Source organism: Anguilla rostrata, chromosome 12, assembly GCF_018555375.3.
Source record: "Anguilla rostrata isolate EN2019 chromosome 12, ASM1855537v3, whole genome shotgun sequence".
Lineage (NCBI taxonomy): Eukaryota > Metazoa > Chordata > Actinopteri > Anguilliformes > Anguillidae > Anguilla > Anguilla rostrata.
This window is the reverse complement of record NC_057944.1, coordinates 2,686,945-2,711,095: the sequence shown is the minus strand read 5'-3', so window position 1 is coordinate 2,711,095 and position 24,151 is coordinate 2,686,945. Positions and strand designations below refer to the sequence as shown.

At 45.8% G+C, this 24,151-nt stretch overlaps 1 protein-coding gene across 28 annotated transcripts in view; it reads left to right on the top strand.

Annotated features, from left to right (window-relative positions):
- The window catches only part of LOC135236950 (latent-transforming growth factor beta-binding protein 4), a 135,546-nt gene that overhangs the window by 43,229 nt on the left and 68,166 nt on the right, over positions 1 to 24,151 (top strand). For all 28 annotated transcript variants that reach the window (XM_064303596.1, XM_064303582.1, XM_064303574.1 and 25 more), the window contains exons 6-8: positions 10,442 to 10,669; positions 14,799 to 15,079; positions 16,172 to 16,274. In XM_064303596.1, coding sequence (XP_064159666.1) covers positions 10,442 to 10,669; positions 14,799 to 15,079; positions 16,172 to 16,274 — 612 coding nt within the window. The remainder of the gene's footprint in view (positions 1 to 10,441; positions 10,670 to 14,798; positions 15,080 to 16,171; positions 16,275 to 24,151) is intronic.

The following is a 24,151-nucleotide window of genomic DNA, read 5'->3' as shown; positions in this document are numbered from 1 at the left end:
CTCCATACCTTTATGTTTGCACAGGAGGGGGTCGGGACAGCAGGGAGGTGTTGGGGGGCCAGAGGTTCGAGCTGTTAGATTTTCCGGCTGTAACACTCTCCCGCGAGTTTCCAGCCCCGGACCCCGGGCGTGCACGTGTCCGTTCTGTCACTCGCTGATGGAGGGCTGACGCGCGGGGCAACGGCCGCGTCTGTCTGAACTTTCTGGCCCCCGGCACCCTGTTGCCATGGAGAATGTGCGACTAAACACGGGGCTCGAGGCTCCCCGGGGATTCTGCACCGCTCCTCTCCCGTTGGGTCCTCGTCATCCGTAGAGGTGTTCATTTCTCGATCAGTCCGTAGCCCAGTTCTTCTCGGCGCACATCTGTTTGGCTTTAATTCTCGCTGAGCTCTTCCCAGCGCACAGCGAGTGCGCGGGTAATCAAACTCTGGTCTCAGTTATAATGCGTCGAAACTTGTCGGCGAGGCGTTGGTCCGCAGGCACGCAGTTTTGCCGCCTGTTTGACGCACCCCTCTCTCGGTGGGTCTCAGGCAAGCCGCTCCATTCGCGTGGACATCAGCGGCGGTTACCTGGCAACACTTTTTCATGTGTTCGTCATTTGTTTAGCACTGCGACTCGTCGACGCAGATGCGTGTTTCCTGCGGTCCGCCCCCCCCCCCCCCCCCCCCCGGGGGGAGTGCGTGTGTTCGTGCACCTCCCTCGCGTTAAGCAGATGTTCTGACTGCTGCGTTCGCCTCGAGTCTCACAGGGTTAAGGTTCTGAGTTCGTGTCGTTATCTGCTTTGTTTGCATTTGGCCAAATGCTTCTGCTCGGTTGACCTTCCTTTACGAGTGTGTGTTTGATACACGCTGCACTATGTATTGAGTGCCAATCCCATTTGCTTGTTTTATTTGGGCGTTTAATGAAGCAGACTGATAAATTCAGGTCGCCCAGTTAGGGATACATTGTGGGAGTGACCAGCTCTCTTTGACCGTGACGGTCATCACCAGAACTGCTGTGGAGTGCAAACGCTCAGTAAAAACATTGAAAACGTTTGAGTGCAATATGATGGGCAACAGCTCTCTTAGCAAATTGTACAGGCTCAGAATTTCATGTAATTAGTAGGCCTGCCCATACAAAGGTTTATGTATGTATTAGTCCATGAAAATAACTGTGACAGAGTCCAATCACTCCACCTAAGAACATCCCCATTGCTCTATTGCATAGATGCTGCCCTGACCACTATAGTAGTCTCAGTCTAACACCAGCATTAATGTAACTGACTTGATTCCTATTCCCCTGTGATACCAATGGTTTTAAAGGGTTATCTAATTCGTTTATCTCTTTTCTGGATTCTAATGTAAGAAATATATATGTTTTTAAATTTTTTTGTGAAGGACTGTGCTTTTTTTGCTTGAAAAGTGCCCTATAAATGAAGTGATTATTGTAGTTATTATTAAATGTGTTATAAAAGTGCAGCTCCAATGTGGAAACAACTGATTGCCACCACACGCCAGGGGCTGTGGGTAAATTTCCCATAGGTATGCATGTGTGAGTGAAGGCCGTGTGTGCCATGTGTGTCCTGCGATGGATTGGCGCCCTATCCAGGGTGGATCCCAGCCTCTTGCCCAATGCATGCTGGGATAACCACCTCCTCCCCCCAACCCTGACCAGCAATAAGTTGGTTAGATGGATGTAGGGATGAAAGCAGTGCTATTTCAGTTTCTCTGCAGTATGGGCTCAATGTTGCCCAAACTTCCTGTTTTTCCTGTTTGCTCCTCTGATGCTGAGGATCTGAGAATGAAAGATGCATAAATAGGAGCTGGAACATTATGGACAGTCTGACTGATGTTTGAGTAGGAGTTGGAACATTATGGAGAGTCTGACTGAGGTTAGTAGGAGCTGGAACATTATGGACAGTCTGACTGATGTTTGAGTAGGAGCTGGAACATTATGGACAGTCTGACTGATGTTTGAGTAGGAGCTGGAACATTATGGAGAGTCTGACTGAGGTTAGTAGGAGCTGGAACATTATGGACAGTCTGACTGATGTTTGAGTAGGAGTTGGAATATTATGGAGAGTCTGACTGATGTTTGAGTAGGAGCTGGAACATTATGGAGAGTCTGACTGAGGTTAGTAGGAGCTGGAACATTATGGACCGTCTGACTGATATTTGAGTAGGAGCTGGAACATTATGGAGAGTCTGACTGATGTTAGTAGGAGCTGTAACATTATGGTCAGTCTGACTGATGTTAGTAGGAGCTGGAACATTATGGAGAGTCTGACTGATGTTTGAGTAGGAGCTGGAACATTATGGAGAGTCTGACTGATGTTAGTAGGAGCTGGAACATTATGGACAGTCTGAATGATGTTTGAGTAGGAGCTGGAACATTATGGACAGTCTGACTGATGTTAGTAGGAGTTGGAACATTATGGACAGTCTGACTGATGTTAGTAGGAGCTGGAACATTATGGACAGTCTGACTGATGTTAGTAGGAGCTGGAGCATTATGGACAGTCTGACTGATGTTTGAGTAGAAGCTGGAACATTATGGACAGTCCGCTATGACTGATGTTTGAGTAGGAGCTGGAGCATTATGGACAGTCTGACTGATGTTAGTAGGAGCTGGAACATTATGGACAGTCTGACTGATGTTTGAGTAGGAGCTGGAACATTATGGACAGTCTGACTGATGTTACTAGGAGCTGGATCATTATGGACAGTCTGACTGATGTTTGAGTAGAAGCTGGAACATTATGGACAGTCCGCTATGACTGATGTTTGAGTAGGAGCTGGAGCATTATGGACAGTCTGACTGATGTTTGAGTAGGAGCTGGAGCATTATGGACAGTCTGACTGATGTTTGAGTAGGAGCTGGAGCATTATGGACAGTCCGCTATGACTGATGTTTGAGTAGGAGCTGGAGCATTATGGACAGTCCGCTATGACTGATGTTTGAGTAGGAGCTGGAACATTATGGACAGTCTGACTGATGTTTGAGTAGGAGCTGGAGCATTATGGACAGTCTGACTGATGTTTGAGTAGGAGCTGGAGCATTATGGACAGTCTGACTGATGTTTGAGTAGGAGCTGGAGCATTATGGACAGTCTGACTGATGTTTGAGTAGGAGCTGGAGCATTATGGACAGTCTGACTGATGTTTGAGTAGGAGCTGGAGCATTATGGACAGTCCGCTATGACTGATGTTTGAGTAGGAGCTGGAGCATTACGGACAGTCTGACTGATGTTTGAGTAGGAGCTGGAGCATTATGGACAGTCTGACTGATGTTTGGCGTTAGTGTGATGCTTACTTCGCCTTGGCCTGATGCAGATACGCCCCTCCTCATTCCTATCCTGTGTTTTTTTCTCACCATTTTATCAGACAAATGTCAAAAACTGCAAAATATTGTTTCCTAGATGTTAGATTCCACAGATACTGGAAAAGTGTCAAACCCTCTTTCCATTTGGTTAAAAAAAATAGTTTTGAATGTTCACACAAGTTTCTGAAATAGATATTTATTTTTAACTGTGCTCTTATATTGACTGTTAAAAATATTGCCTTTTTTCTTTTTCCAGGTTCATTTTCAGTAAGTTTGGCATCAAATTGCAGAAACTCACATTTAATCTGTAATTTTAATTTGTATGTTCAGTTTAATAGTGCCTCAAAAAGAATGATCTTCTGGTGGGTTGTGGGCATTTTAACATGTTAAAGTGTCACCACCAGAAAGAAAAATCATAGACACATATGTACAATTTGGGGCACAGCCAGATTTTATATGTTTTAAGTGTGGAGGAGGTGGGAACCACCATTTTTTCTGGTGTAACTGTAGAAATTTCTTTGGCAAAGTGTACAATTTTGGGAAAAGAAAATGCAAACTTGACTAATGTCACTAAGACTGTCATTTGAGATGAAGGCAGATGTTACCCTATTCTAAGTGCAAATGTTGAGGTGGCTTCCATTGTTGTCTGGTGTTTAGAGATTATAAAAATATGGTTATATGTGTCTGCTTTCAGTATGACATAAGCTTGTATATTCTGCTCAACTGTGTCCTTAAAGCAGAATCTGTAAATCAGGCGACAAGTTGTCGGACGTGCTTCACGCATGCTTGTCCATCAATGTCCATCTTGGGTTCATAGTTTATGTTAAAGGCTTAAACATTAACCTTTGTTTTTAGGCCATTTAGTTGCTTCTCTTGTTTCTCAGACATTTTGCAGATGATGGAAAAGTCGAGTCAGCCTCCAGAGTAGTACTTTCTTCAGATGAACATTTAAACCCAGAAATGAAAACTGTGCTAGGATAATGCAACAAAATACTGGATCGTTCCTTGGCAACAGCTAAATGACCTGTGACAGAAGGTGCCAAGCAGTGAATATATGTGCCGTGTGAAGACCAAGCCCGGCTTGTTAGCATAGAGGTGATCCAGCCGCATGACAGTATCCATAACAGAAGACTGAATGTTTGGGCTTTGTTACATTATTTCACTTAGTTTTTCAATTATTTGAATTTTAACAGGGCTCAAAGTCCTGTAATTTAAGTAGGACAGTTTTAGCATCGCACAGTCAGAAACTGTGATGACAGGAAAATGTCTGTTTCATATTACCACCCCTTTTCACCAAACACTGGCATCTTGACAGAGGCACAAAGCCAGAATAAAGCAGTGCCATGTTTAATTGACAACCGTTACTCTCAGACAGTATCTCAGACAGAAGCACAATGATCTCCGGGTGGATTTGAGGAGACCCCAGTCCTCTCTCAGTGCTGTTCTTCCACACCAGTACAGCTCTGAAGCATCATGCCAGGGATCTTCTCGTAGTCTTCTGTTAGATGGGCCCAGACACTGGAGCTGGTATAATAATAATAATAATAATAATAATAATAATAATAATAATAAGAATAATAATAATAAGAAGAAGAAGAACAACAACAATAAGAATAACAACAACAACAACAACAACAACAATGAGAAGAAGAAGAAGAAGAAGAAGAAGAAGAAGAAGAAAAAAACAACTTGTGTGGTCCATAGTGGGAAATGGCAGAGTGGGTTTTGTGTCATCATTATGACAGTGTTTGGAAGATTACCCATACACAGAAATGAAAGCTGAAATTTCAAAGAAAGAGTAATAAGGGGTAGAGCACTGAGCCAAATAAATAACACTGGAGGATCTGATGGTTTTGCTGTAGGGAGATCAGGAATCACTGGCTTGCTGTACAGCAGAGTCGGAAGGAACTGCATGAAAGGCTGACTCTGACTCTGCGGTCATTAGGGTCCCAAACGTCATCAGGTTTGCCCCTTTGCCTTCAGTGCGCTACCCCACACCTCTAGCTTTGTGTGCTTATTCATGATAGACTGCTTTAAACCGCCCTGTCACCCTATTCAGGGCTTACTGCATGCACATTACAGCGACCTGCGCTGAGAGGTCTTTCACAGCTGAAGGACTTTTCTCTGCTGAAGTAACTTTTTAAGATCCGTAAACCCCTGCCATTGAAAAGTTATGTAATCCTGAGTATTGGATACCCATTGTTCTATGGCCTGTAATGTTAGGCTATGGCCTGTGACATTATTCTATGGCCTATAACCGTGTGCTATGGTCTGTGACATCATTCTATGACCTGTAACCGTGTGCTATGGCCTGTGACATTATTCTATGGCCTGTAACCATGTGCTATGGCCTGTGACATTATTCTATGGCCTGTAACCATGTGCTATGGCCTGTGACATTATTCTATGGTCTGTAACCATGTGCTATGGCCTGTGACATCATTCTATGGTCTGTAACCGTGTGTTATGGCCTGTGACATTATTCTATGGTCTGTAACCGTGTGCTATGGCCTGTAACCATGTGCTATGGCCTGTGACATTATTCTATGGTCTGTAACCATGTGCTATGGCCTGTGACATTATTCTGTGACCTGTAACCGTGTGCTATGGTCTGTACCCGTGTGCTATGGCCTGTAACCATGTGCTATGGCCTGTGACATTATTCTATGGTCTGTACCCGTGTGCTATGGCCTGTAACCATGTGCTATGGCCTGTAACCGCGTGCTATGGCCTGTGACATTATTCTATGGTCTGTACCCGTGTGCTATGGCCTGTAACCATGTGCTATGGCCTGTGACATTATTCTATGGTCTGTACCCGTGTGCTATGGCCTGTAACCGTGTGCTATAGCCTGTGACATTATTCTGTGACCTGTAACCGTGTGCTATGGTCTGTACCCGTGTGCTATGGCCTGTAACCATGTGCTATGGCCTGTGACATTATTCTATGGTCTGTACCCGTGTGCTATGGCCTGTAACCATGTGCTATGGCCTGTAACCGTGTGCTATGGCCTGTGACATTATTCTATGGTCTGTACCCGTGTGCTATGGCCTGTAACCGTGTGCTATAGCCTGTGACATTATTCTGTGACCTGTAACCGTGTGCTATGGTCTGTACCCGTGTGCTATGGCCTGTAACCATGTGCTATGGCCTGTAACCGCGTGCTATGACCTGTGACATTATTCTATGGTCTGTACCCGTGTGCTATGGCCTGTAACCATGTGCTATGGCCTGTAATGTTAGGCTATGGTCTGTAACCGTGTGCTATGGCCTGTGACATCATTCTGTGACCTGTAACCGTGTGCTATGGTCTGTGACATCATTCTATGGTCTGTGACATCATTCTATGGCCTATAACCGTGTGCTATGGCCTGTGACATCATTCTATGGTCTGTAACCGTGTGCTATGACCTGTACCCGTGTGCTATGGTCTGTGACATCATTCTATGGCCTATAACCGTGTGCTATGGCCTGTGACATCATTCTATGGCCTATAACCGTGTGCTATGGCCTGTGACATTATTCTATGGCCTGTGACATTATTCTATGGCCTGTGACATCATTCTATGGCCTGTTCTGTTATGTCTGGTTACTGTGCTGTCCAGTTGATCTAAAATATGACAAGGGTGGCCACAACTTCCAACTCATCCTCCTCCATCTGCCAAAATTTCTGCGGCTTAACCGCAGCCATTGTTGTTTTGTGTTTCGGTGCAGAAAACATTTTCACTTCCATGTTTCCCGTGGTTACTGTATCACAACTGCAGAATCGTAATTTGCACTCCTCATTTGTATGGAGTTTCACTAAAGGAGCAGCTCGAAGCTGTAATGAGTAAAGACGCGTTTGAATTTGGCACCACGGTCGGCTGTGGTTAGATTTCGGCTGAGCTTTCCTTTGTACTGAGCATAGACCCAGCTTTGCAGTTATGCGGTGTGCGTGTGCAAACTCCAGCGCATGTAGACAGCATTTGAGGAAAGTCCTTCTGGAGAAAATCTAAACGTGCAGAGAACACTTAAGAATGGCGCATACGTCAAAACGTAGGGAGAGTGAACTGATGCATTTGTGAACAAGTTTATTTTTATTTGTCATTGTTCGTATGATGCATAGCGTCATACCACAGTAGATGCGTGTACAATGTTAAAGTGCATCTTAGCTAATATTTTTCAGTGTGCTCTTGTATAATCCAGATGTTGCATCCAAAACCACTCAGTCTTACAGTTTTTGCTCGGAAACTCCGCAGTTAAATGAGTGAATCTGGGGCAGCTGTGATGCGGACAGGGAGAAGATCAGAGGGAGGATTCCAGGGCCCAGAGGAGAAGGCACAGCTGTTCTTCGGTGCCCTGTAGCTGATGTCATTGTTTTCAAAGAGAGAGAGAAAGACAACAGCTCAGCTCAGCCTCTGAGAACCTCATCATCTTCTTGAGAACTCCCACTGGTGACTCCAGCCTCTCCTGACAGCAAACATTGAGGTCACCTCGCTCACATGTGTTGCATGACATCATCTACGGGTACACCACAGCGTACAATGAGGTAACTTGTCAATATGGGACACATGTGCATCGTCCTCCCTGAAACTTGAAGCGCCCAGCAACCCCTTGCGTTGGAATCTGGCTTGTTTTCTGACAATTGCGACCACTTCCTGTCAGAAAAAGCAGCCCCTTCCTGAGAGCAAGGGCTGTAAACTCGTAGATGAGTCGGAGAGAATAGCCTGCTGCCTCACAGGGAGCCGGGGAGCCCCTCCCACCCTGGCCTCGCACGCTGAGGTGGAGCGCTCCTAGTGATGGATCGGTGTGGACTTTGGCCTGCTCTCGGCTCCTGGCTCTGGAAGCCTGAGACGAGGTTAATCTCATTCATTGAGGTGATTGTGGGGGTCCTCCTCAGCTGGTGGTAATGGATCCCTCATTTCTCCTGCAGTCCCCTCACCACGGGTTTGCTCTGAAGGAGGCCAGGGAGGCCCGTTGCCTCATTGTCCACCTCCCCGGGTCCTTGTTTCCTGGCAAGGAGGCTCTTGGAGAGCGTGTACAATCTATCCGACATGCGTCCTGACCGTCAGAGCAGCAGGAGTGCAGGCACAGTGCAGATCGTTGTGATTCCTCAGCCAGCCCTCCTCGGCCAAGTTACACAGTGCTCTACATTAGCCGCAGCTCAGAATACAGGCTTCTCAGTTTGGTGAAAAGGGATGGTTCCCCTTTGAGCAGCTTCTGTTTGAATTTGACTGCACTTGATCTGCTGACGTACTCCGAAATGCCCAAGTCTTTGACCTTCCCAGGAATGTCAGTTCTAGAGGTTTTGCTGAACAATACATTTTTGTGTCTTGTAGAAAGGATTAGAAATGAGAAAGATCTTTTGACCTCTAAAGGTAATAAGACACACTCAGATACACACATGCCCGCACACACAAACACACACACACACAATGTCCAATGTGTGTCCCATTTCTTTAACTGTGCCAAAGGTCGACACAGAGCTGGGTACCAAGGTCTTAAAATGTTATGCTCCTGCTCCTTGGAGTAAACCTAGAAAATGTTTTACATTAAAGGAGCTCATTTTTCTAGGTTAATTTAAAGCTGGGGTTAAAGACCTGGGGTTCCACAGAGCTGGGGACCTTTTCTGATTGTTGTATGGCCCGTTTTTTTAACCTGCACTTTAACTTATTCCACTTTCATTTTCATTGTATGATAGGACATTCCAGCGATTTGCTGGTTGCAATGAAAATGTAATATTTCATCTGTTTTCTTGGCCAGGTCTCTCTTTGGAAGAGATTTTAGATCTCAGTGAGACTGGACTTGTCAAATAAAGGATAAATAACATACAATAAAATTTCAGTCAAAATAAATGTAAACTATCTATGATTAGCATGTGCTTCAAGTGACACCACACCACCATCCAAACTGGCACGGGTTTTACAGTTTTTGCCAGTTTGCTTTTTCTATCCTTTTCTTGTCTTCCTCCTCGGTGTGGGTTACTGGAAGCTGCCACAGGCATGGTACTTTAAAGACCAAATATATTTACTGGAAAGTTACAGTCCTCTCACACCATGTTTCTACGATAGCTGTAGCCAGCAGGTTATGTCTCCTTCATGAAAGAAAGACTTTCATAACATGCTGGATTGAACACATGATAGGGGCAGCTTGCTGGGAGGTGACCCTAGTCCCTAAACGTAGTTTTTGAGAGGGAATGCAAGTGAGGGAGACTAGTAGTAGTAGCTAGCTTTCATGTTTACTGGGCTAGCCAGCTAACAGTGACCTGGAGGCTGAAAATCTGGCATTTACTTTTGTTCACAAACAACTTCCCTGTTTAAGCCACGCCAACATCCAGCATTCTGTCCAATCACACAAGCAGGTGCAGACAGGGTTGTTCCACAACACCACGAAACCACAAAATCAGAAAATATTTGCTAGGGCATGTGCTTCTACTGTGAGTCCATTGGCTCATTTACTGTAAATGTGTATCCCTTCTGTTCTCTGGAAGAATTAGAAAAATGTCACTTCCAGTTCTGTCCTGTTACTACAGTCACAGTGCACAGTTTGCCAGCTGGTGCAGTAGCATAGCTTCTGTTGTAAAGTGCCCCTGTATTGGATATCCATTCTTGGGGAGTTGAATCTTTTGTTACTTGGTTCTCTTTGTGATAAAGTTTAGTGCTGAATACAGTGGCTAAATGCCTTGTTCCCCCTGTATTGACTTTCTCCACTGAATTTTTCTGTTTTTACTTAGGGCCACAGGATGCTTGTGAGGACGTATCAGACAGAGTGTTGGAGGAGTAGATGCCTGTTGGACAGATGCAAATAGCTTGTGCTGCTTGAGCCAGTTTGTCTGCTGATATCTCTTCTTGGCAGAGATATCATTGGGTGCACGCAACAGCCAGGCCTCTCAGAGATATTAAGACCAGCGTATTGTGTTGTAATCTGTTGAGAAACTCTGTGAAATCAAAGAAAAATGGTGCAATTTCTCATGATGTCACTATTTTTATATCATTTTCCATTATGCATTGCTCTGCAGGGAAATTAATATTGGGAACGCAAGTGCATAGTTGTAGACAGGGAAAAGACAGGGATTTAACAATGAAACAGATTTGTTTCAATTCTCTAAATGTTGTGTGTTATGTTGTTTTTGTTTCCCATGAACACGGGCGGTCTCTCACAGTTCTATGCCCCCTGCTGTGTCGGAACGGGGGCGTCTGCATCCAGAAAGACCGCTGCCTGTGCCCGCCCAACTTTACCGGAAAGTTCTGCCACATCCCGGTCACCGGGTCCTCCACCAATGACATCGAGAAGCCGCCACCCGGCCCCTCCGTGGCGGCCAATCAGGCGGTGCTGAGGCATTCGGAGTTCATCCTCCCCCTGCAGAGCCAGTCGCACCCCCAGGCCAGTGGTGAGTGACAGCTCGCTTGGACACGCGGGACACTGTTCTGTGTATGATGGACGGTGAAGCGTTGTTCAGCCAGCCCGGCAGTGTGTTTTATTTTCTGTCAGGGACAGGACTCTCCAGCCCCTTCCACATATTCCTCCAGAGGCACGCGGCCACATCTGAATCCCAAACATTTATTTCAGTATCACCCCCCGGTTTCCCCCACCACGGTCCCCTCGTGGGATGCTCTTTCGTAATGGGAACCGTGAGCAGAGCGTGCCAGTTGGACTGGGTTGTATGGGACAGCGAGATCTCAGACACTGTCCTGCTTTATTCATTCATGCAGAGAGCTAAACCCCAAAGGGAAGTGTTCAGTTTTAAAGCAACTCTGACAGAGTGCTTTCTACACTGACAGAGTGCATGTTGTCCCTGGACACGGACACTGTTAGACTTGGTTTAACGCTGGGAATGTGCAAGATGGCAGCTTTAATTTTGTGTAAGTGGGAGTATACGGCTGCCACCACACTGTTTATGCTAATGCCTGCTGAACAGCTGATATTTAGAAAGGGAGAAGCACTCGCTCTAAATCATAATTGGTTAACAGCTTCTGCATTTGAACAAGCACCTCATGTTTACTCCTGTTTTGGGTGATTATGATGTACTGTACGTGACTAACCCCTTTATCCCAGGAAAAATATGAACCGGGGCACCCAGCAGGCAAATACTGAACAACTGAGTAGTACGGATTTCCACAGATCAAATACCTGAAGAAGAAAAAAAGTGTTGTCATTTGGGATGACATCACAACCTACCGCCATTTTGGCTCCTGAAGATTCGGTCATGTGAGGTGCCACTGCTGTGCATGACAGAGGCTGGGCTGGCTGCTTGTGATTAGGAGGGGAAGGGTGGGGTAGGGGAAGAGCCGGCAGTAAGCAGTTTAAAACACCAGACCACCTAAACTGCTTAACTTAATATAGTTCCAGACTGTCTGGACACAGAGGCTTTCATCGTTTGGATGAATAGGCTGGATTTGTCCCGCCTGTCAATCAAAGCATTACGAAAAGTATGATTTTAAACGCATTGAGAAGAGTGCGCCACAGATTAACAAGAAAGTCATTTTGTCAACACTGAATAGTTATTTTCCTTTTTGGTTAAAATGCTCAGTGACCTAACTGTGCAGTATTGGCATTAGAGTGATTGCCCCTTTCCAAAGATGTGTGTGATTCTTAAGTGTGTGTGTATTCATCGGTGCGTGTTCTGACCCAGTGATGTCAGGAGAGCCGGTGTTCTCTCCTGTGGAACAGTGATCAGACAGAGCCAGAGGTCTACGACGGAGAGCCTCGTACAGCGTGCTGAGCTTATTGGCTCGGAGCGCAAGGCGTGAGCCGGTTACCTTCGCAGGAAGTCCCTGTGCACAGGCGACCGTGCCGACGAGGGTTACTCGAGAGATACGGCGCCCCGGCCAACAAAAGCTCTGTGCGTGGCTGAGGCCAGGTCACATCACGTACTTGGGGTGCAGCCGATTTGAAAACCATTAGCTCCTTATCGTAGTTAAGCACACAGATTTACAGATCCCTCCGGTCAAGTATTCATGTCAGCCAGTATTATTTTACTGGCCCATATTTATTTTTTTACCATCTCCCAGAATGGGTGAGCTCGTGTTTAGCAATGCTCAGGAGCTGCTCCAGATGCCCTGACCCTTGGATCCTGCCGTTCCGTATTGTGACCGTGGAGCCTCCACTCCAAAGCCCGGTCAGCACGCTGAACATAATCTACTCACTTCCAGCCCCCCCCCCCCACCCCCCGAGAGAAAGCCCTGGGTGTTTTTCTCTCTGCTTCCTGTGAACCAAAGGCGTTTCATGTGACAGAACTTGTGAGCCAGACGTTATCCCAAAGCGCTTCCCCTAACCACGAGCACAAAGCCCACCTCTGTTTGAGCGCCATGGCCAGCCACACGGTCAAGGGCCCCCATTACTTACCCTGACATGGCCAGACAGTGCAACATAGTTTGAGGGTAATTAAAATGGCCAACGTGAAGGCCGTAACTCGCATGCCAGCTCAAGGGTGAACCTGGGATGGGGTGGTTTTGGGTGGAAGTTCACTCGGGGATCTTTACAAATCCTGGGAGACGCTTATTAACGACCTCGAAGAGAAGCACAGCTCTTGGGGGAATGCTCAGCTGGGCCTTAAAAATAAAAACACTCATAAACCTCTGTTTTTTTTGGCCAATGAGAGAACTGACTGACAGCGTTGCTTCTGTGAGAGGTCAGACAGCCCTGTTTTAAAAAAGAAGCCTCTTTAAAGGAACCCTTTTTAACCAAGACTGCCACAGAAGTCCTCAGAAGATCTTCATGAGACACAAGACAGTGAACTTACGCTGTTTTCAAACATGCTCTCACCTTATGGTTAGTATTCTCGACAAATATAGCTTAAGGAAACATTAAACGCAGCATTACGAAAAGCCTGAGGGTCCTCAGTACTCATTATTTGTGAAACAATAATACAGTGCTATGGAACTACACCATCTGATTTCACAAATGATTGTACCTTCTTGTTTCAGGAAGTGAGCTCATTGGTGAAATCTGGTGGTGTAGTGCATGGTTAGAGCTAATACCTACAGACAGTGAGGCCCACAAGACCTGGAGTCTAGTAGCCCTTCAGTAATCTATAAATGATCCATTATGCCTTCTCAGGGCCGGCCCTAGGGTTCGCTTGGTAAAATCCAAAATCCTTCTTCCATTACATTGCTATGAAATGTTCAGTTGCCATTCCGTTTAAAATTTATACCGCTAGTTCCGCGATAGGGGATGAATAACGTAATTGCGAAAATAACGTTATTTACCTTAGATAAACATTGGATCGTGTTGCCCCCCCTCGTGGTCGCGTGCCCCCCCCCCCCCTACTGGTTGTGGCCCTAAACAACCGCATAGAGCATTTATGCCACGGACCGGGCCTGCACATTCTGATATCCTTATGGAATGTATACTCAATTACGTAACTATCCAGTGCAATGTGGTGGATAGTGAAGAGGTGAAGAGCGGCCTCTGACATGTTGAGTTTTGTGCTAATGAGCCGGGTTCTTTTTCCCTCTTGCTAGGGACGGAGTGTGTGGTGGAAAGGCAGCCTAAAGAGGAACGGAGTTGGAACAGTGGGAGTCAGCCAGAGTTAACCAATTATCTGTTATTCTTTCAGTCATTAAAAAAAGAACAAGGTTGAGAAATGACTCAAAACTGGAGCTATGCGCTGAGTCTGGTCCCATTGGCAGTGAGCGTGCTTTTTCCCACCAGGAATACTGTGTGCCAAAGTTTAACCTCAGCCAACAGAACGGTGGGAAGCCAACATGACTCAAAACAACTGCGTGTTTGAGGAGAACAAACAGCACCTTTCAATGCGGAGGGTTTATTCTGTTTATGTTGTCGCTGGGCTGGAAGCACGGTTCACTAATTAGCACAGGGAAAACACTCCGTAAGCAAATTGGATGAAGACTCATTTTTCTCCTTTGCAATTTGTACAGAGCCTGTGATTTTTATCATGCACAAGCTTGCACACAGCGGCTGGGCTGCTTGGCAGCGTAAATTCTGAATCGTTGAACTGTGAGAACTGAAACTGTGGGGGTCGCAGTGGGATCAAATTTGTACTAATGGGAGTGGTTCAAAAAGCAGGATCTGTGAGTCTGTGATTTGTTTGAGAGTGCAGATCAGCAAGTGTGCAAGTGGTGGTAGCAGGGGGAGCTGGGTGTGAGAGTTTAGCAGGGGGAGCTGGGTGTGAGAGTTTTAGCAGGAGGAGCTGGGTGTGAGAGTTTAGCAGGAGGAGCTGGGTGTGAGAGTTTAGCAGGGGGAGCTGGGTGTGAGAGTTTATCAGGGGGAGCTGGGTGTGAGAGTTTAGCAGGAGGAGCTGGGTGTGAGAGTTTATCAGGGGGAGCTGGGTGTGAGAGTTTAGCAGGAGGAGCTGGGTGTGAGAGTTTTAGCAGGGAGAGCTGGGTATGGGCATTAGGGCTGGAGTGTGAGGTGGGATCTGGCACTGTTTCAGTGCTGGTAGCTCATCCAGGATGTGAGCACTGGGATGCAGTGAGCGTGTCTGTGCCTCACAGTCTGCAGCGAGCCCCTGCTGATCAGGACCCGGGCCTGTGAACGCGCACTGTGGTGTGTTGCAGCCTCGGGGACGTCCATGGTGAAGGTGCGGGTGCAGCACCCCCCGGAGGCCACGGTCAAGATCCACCAGGTGGTGAAGGTGGGGTACGGGCCCACGGTGAGGGAGCAGTCCGAGACGGTCACCTGGTCAGCCGGGCTCTCGGGGACCCGGAACACCGTGCAGCCGGGCCAGAGGGCGGAGGCCCCGCCCCCGCAGGTCCAGGCCCAGACCATCCGCGGGGACTCCGTCTACACGGAGTCATCCGGCTTCAAGTACTGCTTCCGGGAGGTCCGCAATGGCCAGGTCAGGCCCCATCTCATTTTCTCTCAGTACACATTCATGCCAACGAAACAGTCCATATAGTTCCATATTTCATCAGCAGATTTCTTCATGATAATTATTCGGAGAAAATCCTACCCTTGTAGAGTTGCATATGCACTGAAGTGGTTCATGGGGAATATTTAATGTGTCGTGGTGGAACTGCACCAGTGGTACAAACCTATTTTATTAAATATCATCTGTTAATAAACACCTTATCCATCAAATATTTACCATTAAAAATAAGATTGATGTTTTGGGTGCAGGTCTCTTCCCCCCAGCACTGATTCTTTGCTTTGTCACATGACCTATAGCCAAGCTTTTGGCTTCACACCTGTGTGTCGTACCTGTGTTGTTTACATCATTTGTGAGTGTACATTCCTCCCTGACATAAGTTTTGTCCCTGTCATTTATACCTAAGAACAGTTTTGACTGAAAGGTGTCTATTGCGGACACTGTCCCGTTGGTCAAGCTACTTGACTGTTAAACGAGGGTTTATCACAAGTGTGTGTTTGATTGCTCTGGCAACAGCACATGACCTCATCATTCACACTAATTCAACTTCCATGCCAAATGAGGCCTTTCATCTGACAGATGAGCTTGTTCCGATGTCTTCCCTCTGAACGCATTCTGGCTTGACTGCTGCATTTAAGCAGTCTTGTAAAAAGCCGCGGTTACAGGCCTGAACGGGGCTTACAAGGATCATGTCACGTGCCTGCGGCCGTGTCTATGGGGTGGGTGGGATGTAGAGGGAGGCTTTGGGTCTTGGGTGGGGTAAACAGGGTGGGTGTAGAGGGAGGCTTTGGGTCTCAGATGGGGGAAACAGGGTGGGTGTAGAGGGAGGCTTTGGGTCTTGGGTGGGGAAACAGGTGGGTGTAGAGGGAGGCTTTGGGTCTTGGGTGGGGGAAACAGGGTGGGTGTAGAGGGAGGCTTTGGGTCTTGGGTGGGGTAAACAGGGTGGGTGTAGAGGGAGGCTTTGGGTCTTGGGTGGGGTAAACAGGGTGGGTGTAGAGGGAGGCATTTGGGTCTCGGATGGGGGAAATATGTGACCATGTGTTTCCACTCCACGTTCCTCAGTGCAGCTCCCCCCTCCCAGGGCTGAGGAGCCAGGAGACCTGCTGTCGAGGGGCGGGACTGGCCTGGGGAATCAACGAATGCACCTTGTGCCCCTCTAAAACAGGTGGGTACCACCCTTTCCAGAACCTTCCCCCTAATATCAGCCATTAGGGACCATGTGGGTGACTTACCACTTCAACTCTGCTGGAAAAAGGATCCCACAGTTAGACTCAAGTTCAGCTAGTGTCACCACAGCCTAATGAACAAAAAAATCACACTGCTCACACAGCAACATCATATTAAAATAGTGTTACAGAAGGAGAAGGTTTAGGAAATAAGATTTGATAGCCTCATCCCATTCTGACAGGGATGGCTGGAGCAATTACCATTTTCGCTGCAGTCCAACTACTGAGCAAAGTATTTTCGAACAAAATTAATTTGTTGCAATTCCTAAAATACCTGTAGATTACGGGTGTCAAAATCCAGCCCTGGTGGAGCTGCAGGTTTTGCTGGTTTTTGGTGTGTTTAAGGCACATTCACATGATTACATTTACATGCGCACATTTATCACACTCTCATATTCAGAGACTTACACAGCTTACATTCTTTGCACAGAATCTGTTTATACATCTGGATATTTACAGAAGCAATTCAGGTCAAGTACCGTGCTCAAGGGTACGACTGCGGTGCTCCACACCAAACCTGTAACCCTGGATAACCTAACCATCATGCTAATCTGCTGCAGTGGTGACAGTGTTTTGAGCAACCGCTAATTGATTTAAGTTGTTGATTGGCTCACAAATGCACACACCTTGCTCTCAAGGCCTTAACCGGCTATCAGTTGGATGGAAACCACAAATACCAGCAGGCATTGCAGCCCTCTGGGAGACTCCTGACCTTGATGCTACTAACCTGCAAACATGCTTATGGCACAGGTGGGGTATCCATCACTAACAGAATAGTATATTGTAGATAAATTCACGCTGATGAATATTTCAAATGACCTTCACATTCCTACATTTCTCTGTTCTGTTTACTGTTCTGATTTTATTTGTATTGTTGCTGTTGAAACTGGTGTATTGCGGCTTCTGTTCTTTTGAAAATGAGATTTACTATTAATTGGAGTTCAGGTTAGGGTTGGTAAAGAATACATTTCAAAACATGAATAAGATTTGAACTCAGAAAGGTGTCCCTGAAGAATGGTGCTACTGCTTTCCAGCTTATTTTCTTATGGAAACAACTATGTTTCAAAACTCTGGTGACCCCTGAGTAGCAAGTTTATACACAGCATGAATCTTCACTTAGCGCCACAAATCTTATTTATCTTCATTGCTAAAAACAGAAAAGAATCAGGGTTGCCAACTCAGGGACTGGGAAGGAGGCGCTGGGTGAGGTAGGGGCGTATTGCGATCCCAGGCCTAGGGTGGGAGGGGGGGTTGGGGTTGTTCTGGCAGAACGGCTTTGGAAAATTGTACATTGGATTGAATTGACCACGTTAGAGACAGGACTACTAGCTGGAGAGCGTGTGATCGTGGTCATATGCGTATGGATCATGCTCAGTGCATGCAAGTTGGCAGCCCTGCTATAATCTAAAGGCAGCCTGCTGCTGTAAACCCTTCCACAAGCAGAAATGTCATTGGTGCAAAATTACAGATGTTTATGAGCCAATCTCAGGTCGCCATGCTGAATAAACAGTACTCTATCCTGTGATAACTGATATAGGCTATAATTTGTTTAATCAGTGAACGGCTTTGTTTGTAGTTGCAGCCTTTTGTTTTGCTGTGAGATGTGTTTGTGTAGCGTGAGAAAAAGTCTTGTGTCTCGCACCAAAAGCGTGAGAGTTGGCAACCCTGAATAAATACTGGAACTAACATAATAAAAACAGAAAACAGACAATGAGCAATGGATGCAGTCCAGTGTGCGTTTTTCCCTCTCGGGGGATTTATATCAAAGGCAAATTGGACAGCATTTGACCCACAAAAATGATTTGATTTTGAAAAGGTTGTGATCATTTGCACGTTATTTGGGAAACCCCCCCCCAAACTGGCCCAGCGTATGGTGAGCTGCGACTCGCGCCATGGACCTGGCCTGAGCAGGTGGGCAGAAAAAATTGTAGTTTGGTGCTTGATCTTCACTGACACTCAGGCGTGCCAAAATCCATGAGGAAAATGCCCCTTTGCCTGGGCGATGGCCCGGTGCCAGCTGGAAAACAGAGCTCTGTGTCTTATAAATTATTGCATTTTCTGAAACTGACCTCATGTAAGACAAATATGTTTCTTCCTGGCACGACTGCCCTTTCTAAATCTGAGCCGTTTCTCCTTTTAACCATCTATGTATAAAGTGCACTGGTGAGTGCGTATGTAATGAATAACATAAAAAGCCCGCGTTGCTACAAAAAGCAGTTCATCACCCGGTTTTGGCCACGATCATGTTTTTTTTTGCCTCCGTTCCTCTCATTTCACAAGCAATCTGTAGACTTACCTTTTATGGAGCATGTGGTCCACACACTGATATCGTTTGCATTTATTTGTTGTTTCTCATCCCCTCCCCCACCCACAGCCCTCCTCAGCCTGTGCTGTCTGTACTCAGACCCTCAGAAACACAGGCGACCCCAGCACTAATTTCTTGATATCAAGTATTACTAAAAATATCACTCTAGCACGTTCTTCCAGCCCTAGGTCATTTGACTGGTATTTTCTTTCCCATATTTGTGCATACGGTTCACATGGCATTCTCCTCTCACTCAAAAAGGTATACAGTTGAGGCCAAAAGTTTACATACACCTAGGCTAAAGACATTCAAACTCAATTTTTCATAACTCCACACATTTCATGTTACCATACATAGCACTGATCATTATGGCCAAACAGTTCAATTTTTGTTTCATCTGACCGGAGAACACTCCTCCAAAAGGTTAGGTCTTTGTCCCGGTGATCACCTGCAAACTTCATTCTGGCTTTTTTATGCCAGTCTTGGAGTAGGGGCTTCTTCTTTGCGCGACAGCCTTTCAGGCCATGGCGATGTAGGATTCTCTTAATGGTGAATGTAGATACTTTGGTACCTGATGCCTCCAACTCCTTCACCAGTTTCTTTGTTGTTGTCTTGGGGTTCAGTTGAACCTTTCAGACCAAAGTTCATTCAGCCCTGGGAGTTAATATGTGCCTCCTTCCTGAATGATGCAGTGTTTCCAAGATTTTTATATTTGCATACAAATGTTTGTATAGATGCTTGTGGTACCTTCAGTTGTTTGGAAATTGTTCCTAAGGAGGAACCGGACTTGTGGAGGTCCACATTTTTTTTTCTGAGGTCTTGGCTGAGTTGCTTGGATTTTCCCATGGTATCAAGGGCAAAAAGGCAGTGGCTCTAAAGGTAGGCCCTTAAATACAGCCACAGGTGCCAATTAACTCCTAACTATGACAATTTGCCTATCAGAAGCTTCTAAAAAGTAATTACATTGATTTCTGGAATCTTCCACACTGTTTAAAAAGACAGTCAACTTGGTCTATGTAAACTTTTGACCCACTGGAATTCTGATATAGTGAATTAAAGCTGAAATAAATCTGTCTCTAATCAATTGTTTTAAAATTATCTCTGATGTGAACAAAGTAGATGCCCTAATTGAGAAATGTGCAGAGTTATGAACAACTGAGTTTGAATATCTTTAGCCTAGGTGTATGTAAACCTTTGGCCTCAACTGTAACAACCTTGTGATGTGACTCATTTTAAATCTTAATTCTGCTCCCTTTATCACCAGATAAAGTGTGGCATACCCCAGTGACAGGGAGGGGGAGAAGTCTTTTGTCTTTGTGCAAAACACTGAGACTAAATGTGGTGTCTTGTATATTTTTGTACGCAACACTGAGGCTAACGTTAAAGGGATAGTTCTGTTTTTCATATTATTTCAGTTCCAGTGTGTTTTCAATTGGCCCATAGAGTTTCAATACGCAATGAAGGATCGTTTACACGTTTACAGTACACAAGTTTCTGACAACCTGTCAGCTTTACAATGGCTGGTATGGGTGCATGTGGTTTAAGGCAACAAAACACACTTCAAGTAATTCCAAAGCAGTCGTGTTTCCAGTCCCTGTGCAGATAAACACATTCATTTATAGCATGTCTTCAGAATTATAAATGTTTTGTTTAGTTTTTTTGAGTGGAGGGGCCTTGCATGGCTGCGTGCGCCATACGAAATCTTTCCAATCAAAGTGTTATTTTTTAAGAAATAATCAGGTAATATACTGTACTCCCATGCACCCTCTAGAGCCATAAATGTTGCTGTACAAGCTGCTTTGGAGCTACTTTAAGTCTGTTTTCTTGCTTTATACCCCAAAGCAGCAAATGCCTCTATAACAGCCACTGTAAGGCCTGCAGGTCGCTGGAAACTTCTGTGAGTTATTGAGATATCCTAACTGCCTGGGCCAATCAAAAACACTAAAGCTGAAATTACGTCAGAAAACCTTCAAGATGGCCGTCCCTTTAAAGTTAGATATTTGTGGGCAGTTTCTTGGAATCACAGTTTATCGGTGCATTGCTTTGGTCCGTGTTAGTTTTTAAGGGAAAGGACGTGGTGAATTCGCAAGTGACCTTTTCGTTTCCATAGCAATTCTCTCATTGTTTATATTGCCAAAATGCTGAGCGCTTTTGAAGAGACACAGAGACTACACCAGTAAACAAGGGGAGATGTTCATTACAAAAGTGGCCTCCGGTTCCAGGGTGCAGTTGCAAAACATATCCAAAAACAAAATACGAAAATGCTATTTTGCATGATATACAGTGGAAAGTATGCACAATTTCGACTTTGTTTTCAATTACCAACCACAAATCTTAATCAATTTGTTATCCATGGTTCCCTCTTCCAAAGGCAGCCGGAGTTTTATTAGATTTCTGACTGGGCACACGGTATGCATTGTAACAACCTTCCTCTTTCCGCTGGGGAGATAAAGAAAACAAATTGATGCTAAATATTATCAGTGCTTCTCTGTTTGAAAGTTCAACCAGTAATCAGTAAATCTGACAGGTCTAACCCACTAAGGGATTCTCTCCGTATGCACGACTCGACCCGTCCTCTCTGCGGTCAGCCATTAACCCTGGACCACGCAAACAAAACGAGAGGGGGGGGGGGGGGCAAACAGCCAGCCCTTTGTGGCTCTTCGGGGCTCTAGGTAGAGGCACGGAGCCTCCCGTTATTCCCAGAGTGCATCTGCCAGCGTGCGCCGCTCGCAGCTTTGAGCTGCAGAGCGGGCTTTCTGCGTTTCTGTTCTCGCCTCCAGATGGCTTTCGTTTCTGTTTTGTTTACTGGGAAGAGCGGCCTGTGAACCGCATGCCCGGATTTCCAGTGGAGGCGCCCAAACCCAGTCCAGAAATCTTTTTGTCCTCAGCTTCAGCTGTTGAGCCTTGATGATTCCACCCTGGGTCGCTTCTGCTGACCTTTTAACGTACTCTTTCCTGTTCGCCTGTTAAAGGTCAGGCGGCATTCTGTACTGTGGTCCTGTCAGACTGATAGGACATTTACACCTTGGCAGGACTGGAGTTTTCACACGTTTGCACTACAGCATGACCAGCGAGGGGAAAGTGTGCATGCGTGCGTGCGTGTGTGTCATGACCTTGTGTACTGTGATGAATGAGCATGTTTTTGGCATTTGCCTTCCATAAATAAACAGTGCAGCAAAGAAACTCACAAGAATCATTACCATATGGGAGAAATATATTTCAAAATTACTTGGCCTGAATAACATTTCCCTGTATTGTAGCTACAGATACAGTTACATATGTATGCCCAGGGATGTAAGTACATGGAGAGTGATAGAGATTAATTAACTACAGGAGTAGTCTACATTCTAACGCAGTCTGTAAATAGCATGCATGCACAAAAACCTGCTTTGAAGCTAGCGTACACATAGTCATCTGTAAATAGCATACATGCAAAAAATCTTTTTCCAGCTGCATTACACACAGACAGCTGTATAAAGCACATGCACAAAATGCCCTTTAAAACACCTGCCCTAATAGCCAAGTGAGAAGGATCAGACATTACAGTACAGGCATTTAGCAGGCACTCTTATCCACAACTTTTATATTCCATTTACATTCATCCATTTATACAGCAGGATATTTACTGAAGCAATGCAGCTTAAGTACCTTGCTCAGGGGTACAACCGCATTGTCCTAACCGGGAATCGAACCTGCGACCTTTAGATTACAAGGCCAGCTCCTTACCCATTGTACTGCACTGCCACCCTGTGATGTTGGAAGAAGTGACTCAGGCTCAGGTAAAACTGTGGAAATAAAAAGAAAACACAGAGCAAACCATTGCGGTCAGCCCACAGCCGACCCCTCTACTGCTTATCTGCTCCTGAATGCAGCCGGCAGGAACAGGAAGTGAGGTCAACAGCCACGGACGCTTTATAGCTCGTTTAGGCTTTACGCTGCAGGCGTAGATAAGGGGTCCTTCCAGGGGAACGGACACGGTTCTCCTCTCAGAGGTGTCTGAGGAAGTGCCTGAGGAGCGCCAGCTAAAAGCTTCCGTTTCCTCCGTCTGGTTTCAGGGGCCTCCGGGTCTGCAGGGTGGGAGTGCTGTACCCGCCCCTCTGTGGGCACTACTCCCAGACAGGTCCCCTACAGTGGGGCTCGAGGCTCCTCTCCAAGGACTCGGCTTGCCCCATAGGGCACCCCGCTGCTTTGGGAACTTTGTGGGACCCTGGGGCAGGGAGGGACATTGGTGCATTGTCTGTGTTTTCAGACCCCAGTCAACTGCAGTTCTATCTGTATACTGTGTGTGAGTACCTGTGTGTGCACGTGTGTGTGTGTGTGTGTGTGTGTGATTACCTGTGTGCATGTGTGTGTGTGTGTGTGCCTGTGCGTGCATGCGTGTATGTACTGTTTGTACAGGGATTAGAAATGAACACTTTCAAGTATTGTGACGATAAATCAAGAAAATGACTTTATAAACTGGTTAATAACGTTAAATTTTCATCCGTTTTTTTCTGCTTGGAACCCCCAGGCTGCAGTCCAATTCGTTAAATGTCACACCCTTGGGCACTGTAAGTGGAAACTTGGGGGAATCGCTTTATAAAACGTATTTCACCTTAATGCCAACTCAAACAGTCCGAGACAGTCTTGCCAGCACACTTTTCACCTGCATGTAAACAACCATAAAGGTATATAGCCAATGTCTGTTCTCAAACAAATAGCTAATTCATTGCAAATTCAGTACATAATTATTGTTCGTTTGGCTACATCTGTGCAGATGTTCAAAGATCATTTGTAATAATGTTGAGTTTCAGTGTGGGTTGTTTGCTGATGAAGGGACTGGGGAGTGACATTTTGAGTAAATACTGGGAATATGCTGAGCTCAGATTTTTAAAATTTGTTTGTTATTTGTAGTTATTATCACTAGCCAGTGTTTGTCACGGAAAATATTGGCTAAAGTCATGAAGCAGGCACGGCAAAGTTGTTGAAAATCGCATAAAACTGAAAATTGTGGCAGAAAACATTGAGTTTTTTTTATGAATTAATGTATTTAATTAACAAATCTCATTTGCAGCAGCGGGAAATGACGTGCATAACTGCTGCTGTAACAAGTGCTTGAAATTTCTGAAGAATCAGTGGGTAGTTGCTGCTAGGAACACATATGAGTAAAATGTACTGACAGGCTGGTGGAATTAATCAGTTTGTATTGAATGGGGAAGAAGTGCTAGGCATCAACACTGTTGTGCTTTCAGTACCTGACAAGGACAAGAATCTCCATCCCAGTGCATGCCAGAATCTGGGTGCATTGATTGGCCTGTGTCTGCCTGTGTGTGCGGGCGGGCTGGGAACGAAGTCCTGGCGGGCGCGGGCGGGTGTGGCAGGAGAAGCCGCGAGAGCAGACGGGTGTGGCCTAAATAATAGAGACCCATGCAGACCTCCATGGTAGGGTACGCACAGTGGGACAAAAGTAATATGGTGTTGGAAGCACAGTTGGGATTATCATTGTCAATGATCAATGATAAAGTAATTTGT